At 44.8% G+C, this 7,676-nt stretch overlaps 1 protein-coding gene across 2 annotated transcripts in view; it reads right to left on the bottom strand.

Moving 5' to 3' along the window:
* PRDX3 (peroxiredoxin 3) overlaps positions 1-5,261 on the bottom strand; it is a 9,727-nt gene extending 4,466 nt beyond the window's left edge. The window contains exons 1-4 of one of the 2 annotated variants that reach the window (XM_034775233.1): positions 5,123-5,261; positions 4,706-4,841; positions 3,425-3,566; positions 2,395-2,530 (exon numbers count right to left, since the gene is read on the bottom strand). In XM_034775233.1, the coding sequence (XP_034631124.1) occupies positions 2,395-2,530; positions 3,425-3,566; positions 4,706-4,841; positions 5,123-5,158 (450 nt within the window). In that variant the 5' untranslated portion in view covers positions 5,159-5,261. The remainder of the gene's footprint in view (positions 1-2,394; positions 2,531-3,424; positions 3,567-4,705; positions 4,842-5,122) is intronic. The other variant, XM_034775232.1, reaches the window with a different exon arrangement.
* Between the last annotated feature and the right edge of the window lie 2,415 nt (positions 5,262-7,676).

Raw genomic sequence — 7,676 nt, 5'->3', positions numbered from 1 at the left:
TTTTTTTCTCTTAATTAATTGGCCTCTCAGAGTTGGTAAGACAACTCCCACCTGTTTATGCTCTCTGTATGTGTGTATATATATATCTCCTCAATAGATGTTCCATTCTATATGCATCCGAAGAAGTGGGCTGTAGTCCACGAAAGCTTATGCTCTAATAAATTTGTTAGTCTCTAAGGTGCCACAAGTACTCCTGTTCTTCTTTTTGCCTATTAGGAGTTCCCTTCAGGAGTCACAGCACTGATAAAACGTTCATTCTTGAGCCTTTATTAAACTAGGCTCCTAACATGGTATAATTAGTTCACATGCTTTGAGCAAACTTAATTGCTGTTTTTAAAAAACCCACCTCCCTGAACACGAAGCCCTTCTACACTGATGATTTTCAGACTTTCAGACCTGATACTAGACCACCCATAACAGCAATGGGAAGATTCTGGGGGAAATTATTTCCCCTTATGCACTAGGTGATCACTTTAATTAAATAAAAGAGCATCTATTGCACATGATCTACTAAGAAAGATGTCACTTTATTATAGAAACTGAATATCCATGTATAAGTACAGACGTTTGCATTTTTTTTCATGCTAGTAACATTTATTTCCAAACAGTTAGATTATGTCAAAGATATTCTGTTTTCTGTATGTAAATAGATTCAGTATTTAAAGCACATATTTTCCTATATTTGGGCAGTCGAGTGAGAGAGTGTACTGAATTGTGCAACATTTTGACCGCCAAAGGATAACCTATCCTTGAAACAAGACTGATGAATCTGTTAGCTTTTCTATTCCTGGCACTGTCAATGAACCAGTGTGCAACCTTAGGCAATCACATAGACCCTGATTCTGCACATACCTATCCATGACAGAACTACTCATACATGTGCATAACTTTACTCACATAAGCGTTAAAGAAATCAAGGCCTTTCTTTCTCGGAACCTCCCTTTCTTGCAAAGGCACCATGGGAAGAATACTTTCCCACCTTTATAGAGTGCTTTGAGACCTCTGGATGAAACAGGTGCCAAGTACTATTGCACACGTAAAGTTATAAATCAAAGCCAATATTCACATTTTGGAGTTTTGGTCCAACTTTGTTAAACATGAATACAAACTGCTTTGTCCAAGTATATTAGGCATGACAGACTTTAACAAAATTAGCTTTCTCTTCTGTTTGCATATTACAAAATAACCCACCCACTAACCCACACACACACACAGAAGAAAGCAACATCAGCTTGTGGGCCTTCACAGGAATCTGCAATTATACATAGCCTCAGACTGGTCCTAACCTAGGTACACTTTTGCTAGGAGGTATAAACACAATGAAGCATTTCCATATAACCATGTTAGCAACAACTGAAGATATCAGATATGAGCTTTTTTTGAACTGCCCCATTAGGTTTTCTAGTTTAGTTACTGGCAGAAGACCAACATCATTTTGGCATTACTAAATGTTAAGAGACCGGACAGTAAGAACAAGTCCTCCCTAGCACTTCCTCCTTCTCTCAAGGAGTTAAGTGCACCATCTTATTACACAAGAAGTTTTAAGCTTTTTTGTGTCTTAAACGAGGTTGTTAGGAATTTCAGTAGCTTTCAGCTGATGCTATAAATCTCCTAACAAGCCTATTATTCTTTGTTTCAATTAAATCAGAAAGAAGTTAGCTACTGATTAACTACTTACTAGTTACACATACACAGCAGAGATATGTAGTAACTACTAAATTTTATGTACAAGATCACAAGTAATAATTGCCTTTATTTAAGGCATCTCATAAATAGAATATGCATTATATGTTTTACTCAGAAGTTAACATTTAATCACACTGTGTAAGCTTCAAGAATACTCAGATATATATTGGACAGGAAAACAAAGTATCTGGTTATGTTATTACTTCAAACACAGAAGTTAGTTATTAGCTAAATATGGCAAAGAAGTTTTTGAGCCTTATACTTTTGAACTATTATCTGTCTCCACATTTTTTATTTTAAAAGAACTGGATGAGGAAGATAGTGCATCAAAGTTTAATACTTAAAATTAGATCTCATATTAAATATACTCACATAGAAAAGCTGTCAAATGCTACAATCAGGTAATTCCTCCTTCTTGTTTGCTTTCTTTTTTTAGGCTTGTCCTAAAATAAACTACTGTAAACGTATGCACGTTGAATATTTAGGAAATGCCTCTCTATGTACTTGTGTTCAATTAGAGAAAGATTATTCAAAAAGTATAGTGGAAATTTATGCTTGATAGTAAGGGTTTGCAGAGTTGAATCCTAGCTGAAGTGCTCTTTTGAAGGCAATCAGCCTCTTTGCATGAGCAAATACAGGATTTTACACAACTTCTCAATAGCACTCTCCAAAGTGCTGTTAGTGAAAAAACAGCCATGTGACTCATACCTTTCGTGGTGTATTTATCCAGGCCAGATGACAAAAGTGAGAATCCACAGATACAGCAACGACCTCACAGTTCACATCTCTAAATTCATTAGCTTTGTCACTGAAAGCCACAATTTCTGTCGGGCATACAAAAGTGCTGGGTGGGAAGAGAAGGGTAGTAAATAAAAGAAAGTAAGTAAGTTGTAATTATTCCAGACCTAAGCTTCACAAAGAAGTTTTAAAAGAACGAGGAAACACTGGTTTCCAGGCACAAAACACATTGCTGTATTACTTATGTAGCATGTAGCATGTTTCATCACTGATTCAAGTTTTCAAGTAGCTGAATCAGTTTCAACAAGTCTCAGAAAAACAGCAATTGCAGTTAAATAGTACACTGATTATTTGTGTCTACATTTTCAACAAGCAAGTCATTTTCATGAATTCTCATTCTGCTAGCTCTTAGTGAACAGATTTTGCAGAAAAGTTCTACATTCGAGGAACGTGGATGGAGGGACTGAAAATGGAATCCTCTCCCAGCTACCCCACCAGCAGAGCTACTCCACAGCTATTATTGTGGGCTTAGGACTTCATGCGAGTTGCAACCCAAAACTCCCATTCTGAACAGCTTTTGTTTACTGGAGCCGCTTAATCACAGATCTACCAGCTTTGCCATAGCCCACCCCTAAGTAAACCCCTTTATGTGACTCAGAACTCCAAGGCGCACAGGCAGAGGAGTTCTCTGCAACCAGGATCCCCCTATACAGTGGAGCCAATTCTGTTCTGAAGCACTGGAGGCCCTCCAGAGGCAACAGGATTTGTTCCCAGCTTTACTCTCAAAATGAGCCAACAGAACTATTGTTGCAGTATGAAACGATCTCCTCCCCGACTGTTATCATTCACACTCTAGAAACAGACATGCTTTCTGCTTGACAAGGATACCCAGGACAAGGTCAAATGAAATGTTGGTAGAGATAGAAACCCTCAACATGCTGTTTCTGTGTGATTGAGCAGGAGTCTAGATAATATTTTTTGTAAAAAATGTTACACTCACAAATCCAAAGGGTAGAAGAAAAGTACCAGATATTTTCCCTTAAAGTCATCTAGGCTCAATTCTTTGAACTCTCCATTGATAACAGCTGTTCCTTTAAAATATGGGGCATGTTGGGTAACGGCAGGAACAAACCTTGAAGAACCTAGAAAGAATGAATCGTACTGTATGTCACTGGTTCTCAACCATACTCAGAGGAGTCTTCCTGGGGGTACATCAACTCATCTAGATATTTGCCTAGTTTTACAATAGGCTACATAAAAAGCACTAGCAAAGTCAATACAAACTAAAATTTTATAGACAATGATTTGTTTATACTACTGTGTATACTATACACTGAAATGTAAGTACAATATTTATATTCCAATTGATTTATTTTATAATTATATAGTAAAAATGAGAAAGTAAGCAATTTTTCAGTAATAGTGTGCTGTGACACTTGTATTTTTATGTCTGATTGTGCAAGTTTTTAAGTGAGGTGAAACTTGGGGGTACACAAGACAAATCAGACTCTTGAAAGGGGTAAAGTAGTTTGGAAAGGTTGAGAGCCACTGCTGTATGTAACGGACACAGATACTTTTAAACTATTAAATAAGTTAATCAACCAGAGTAGTATATAGGAATGCCTGACAATTTTGAATCAACTTTAATTTAATGGCTCAAGATCCACAATATTGTAGTAGCAATATATTTATTTGTGCTCATCATATTATGTTAGGAATTTTTTTTGCCTTTTTATGTTATAGCAATGGAGCTGGGGGGGGAGGAGGTTACATGTTTGAGATACAAAGATACTCAGTGTACAAACGTGACATTTTAGAAGTGTATGCTTTCCAACTTAATCCTGTAAAGAGAAAAACTTTAGTCACTTTGCCTGCATATTATCCAGACAAAGAACAACATTTCACAACTGTGAAATTGCAGATTTTTTTTGCAGATCTGCAGGGGACATTACCATTCCAAGAGTATACAGTCCAACCCTGCCCTGCTCATTGTCTCCAGCAAGAGGTCACCTTTTTAGACCACCAGTTCAGCATCCCCACATCAGATTAGAATGAAGGGCTACTTTACAAGTGAAGAAGTTAGAGAGAGAGACGGAAGGCGGAGGGGAATGGATTTTGCAGGCGTGTGATTGATCCACAAGCCCCAGGGATCTGCTCCGAGCTACACTGTAACCCCTGCGGCTGTTCAGTCCCACCCACGTGGGAGCCCCGGCAGAAGCACCCGCTTGCCCGCCATACGCTAGGGCGGCTGACTCTTCTTGGCGAGGCGACTCTGACTTACTGGTGCTGAAATGGAGCCGGGGAAGGGGCAGTTCTGCCTGAGCCGTGCACTTCCTCCCGGCGGCGGCAGCAGCAGGAACAGGGGGCCGCAGGGCAGCCGCACAGGCCCCCCAGGAGAAGGGAGTTGCTCGGGTTACCTGGAAGGAGAGAGGGCAGAGATTCAGCACGTGCAGGAGCGGGGGGCTCAGGGCCGGCCGGGAGCATGCAGCGTGCACGGGCTGGGGGGAGCCCCGTGCCCCCCGGATTGGGGACGGGATGACCTACCCATCCCGGAGCCCTGCAACGAAAGGGGCTCAGTGCACCAGAAACTGGCCTCCCGGCCCCCGAGCGCCCTGCAGCCAGGGGCCCCACGTGCCCGGCAGAGCGGGGGCCGCTGGCCTGCGCCGGGCTGGGGCGGGAGCGGAGCCCACACACTCACCGAGGGCCTCAGCAACCTTCGCAGGGCAGCAGCCATCTTCGGGGCGGCTGAGTGACAGGCGGGCCCGGCCAGCGGCGCTGCAAAGCCGGGAGCGGGGCGGGGCCGCCGCGCAGGGGGCGGAACCGGCCTGGCTACCGCTGCGGGGCGGGCTGGCAGAGCCGGGCGGTGTGAATCAGGTCGCCCAGGGCGGCAGGTTTCTCAGAGAGCGAGCCCTGAGCCAGAGCTTAGCGGGTGGGCCCTTGGCTCCCTGCAGTGCCCCTGGGGAGCCAGCCACCCACCCTGAGTCTGAACTTAATAGGAGGATCCACCTGTCCAGCTCTTACTCACAGGGGGTCCACCAGCACCTGTCTCCCTTTCCCCTGCACGCTGAAAAAGCCCAAATGCAACCCATGGGAGAGCCACCTTACTGCACCCTGGGGAAGACTGAGTCCCACTGCATCCTGGTTTCACCCATCCCAAACTCGCCCAGGGAATCCAGCTCCTCTTCACGCTGTGGAAGGCCTGAACCTACCCCACATCTAATGCCCCATCCTGGGGGGAAAGCCTGAATTTGACCCTTCCACACTAACTCCCCCATGCTGCAAAGAAACCATTGATTCAACCACACCACATCCTGGACAAGACCTAAACCCAATCACTACACCCCATCTCAAGTTGGCCACCCTTGCTCTGTGGAAAGCCTGGACTGCCACCGCTCCCTGCCTCAGAAAATCCACACTTGTCAAACCTGGGTGGGAAGGCAGTTCAGATCATAAGGAAAGAGGAATGAAAGAAGATCTGAGAGTGGGAAGAGGGTACAAAAGGGACACGAAAATATGATGTGGTGACTAGCTGGTGTGACTCAGCTCTCCTTAGGGAAAGGGGAGGGATTATAGTACTGTAGCCACATGTGGCTAAATTAGGCCAGGCCTAGTAATAAGAGAGAACCCTCCAGAGATCTAAAGGGGGAGTTTGCTTGCGGCCTGCCTGCTGGGTGGCAAAGGCAAAGAGGACAAAAAGCTCGGAAAAGGCTGATTGAGGGCTTTAGCCAGCCTAAATTACCCCACACAGACCTTAGAAGGAGCACTGTGGGATTCCTGACCCAAGGAAGGAAAACCCACTTGAGTTATCAGCACACATCCCAGAAACAGAGCTGTGAGATGCCTCACATAAGGGGAAGAGCTGATGGGAAGCATCAGATACACTCCAGAAAAAGGGCTCTGGGACTCCTGGCTCAAAGAGGGAAAACTACCTATCTGAAGTATTGCACAGGTCCAGAAGGAGGGTTGTGGAAACCCTGAATCGAGAGGGAACAAAAGTTGGACTTGAAGTACTAAAAACGAATTTGATATGCTGTAAAAGATCTAATAAATGAAACCTCACAAAGGGGAGATCATGGTTGAAGGGTTCTGGCCTTGAAATAATTTCTTGTTATAACCAAGGAGGAACTAAGGGAACAATACCTGCAGGGGCAGATTGTGCCACAAAGGGATGGCTGCCTGTCAGAGTTGGGCTTCCTAAAATGTTCCTTATACTATTTATTATCACTGTATTCCCAAATATTTAAGGCACTCTGACACTATGCTAAGGGCTGTAATAAAACCTAGACAGAAATTACTCCCTCCCTCCCCCCCCCATGCACCCCAGACAGGTACTCACAGCCCAAATTGTGAGTGCTTCTCTGGGGGAAGGATATGGTCTTGTTTTTTTAGTAATGTATGGTGACGTGAGTGTTCTGCTCATTAGACCCTTTTTAGTTAGCCTCTGTTACATATGCGGGGAAGTTGTACGGGAAAGAAATTCTAGTAAGGGGCTGACAATCATCCCAATTTGCTACCTGCTATAGCTGCGAAAATAGCACATGCAGGAAGATGATAAAATAATGGGTGGGTTAGGTGGCCAATATAGTCACCTGTAATCAGGAGTGAAAGTAACTTAAGGGACTTACTGATACACAGGGCGGCCGAGGTCCTGAAAAAGGGGTGGGGCCTCAGGTGGAAGGGGGCGGGGCTGGAGCCAGACTTCCCCAGCCAACCCTTCAGCGTGGCCTGCGGCAATTTAAAGGGCCCGGGCTCTTGGCCACTGCCACTACCCCAGGGCTCCAGCAGCGATTTAAAGGGCTGGGGGCTCAGGCAGCAGCCAGGAGCCCCAGGCCCTTTAAATCACTGCCAGAGCCCCATGGTAGCGGCTGCCGGGAGCCCCGAGCCCTTTTAAATTGCAGGGCCCTAGGGAAGCTCCCCCTTGCTGGTACGGTTGGCCATGTACCGGCTCTTACCGGTACACCATAATGTACCAGCTTACTTTCACCCCTGCCTGTAATATGGGATTTTTCACCATCAACCTGCACTTTAAAACTCCATATTGCATTAGATTTAAACAAAGGTAAAATATGGCCTCTTGTGATGGGGTGTGTGACGGGTTGCCCCCCTTAGAATACCACCTGATGTGCTGAGATACCACTGAGCTAGCCTGGGCACCCTTTTTACCTGTCTTGCAGAGCCAGGCTATTAAGCCTCCTTCAGCACACACACAGGCAGGGCTACACCCAACTGAAGAACAAAATAGACATTGAGAT

This window comes from Trachemys scripta, chromosome 7, assembly GCF_013100865.1.
Source record: "Trachemys scripta elegans isolate TJP31775 chromosome 7, CAS_Tse_1.0, whole genome shotgun sequence".
NCBI classification, from domain to species: domain Eukaryota; kingdom Metazoa; phylum Chordata; order Testudines; family Emydidae; genus Trachemys; species Trachemys scripta.
The sequence above is the reverse complement of the archived record's forward strand: the minus strand, read 5'-3'. Positions and strand labels throughout refer to the sequence as shown.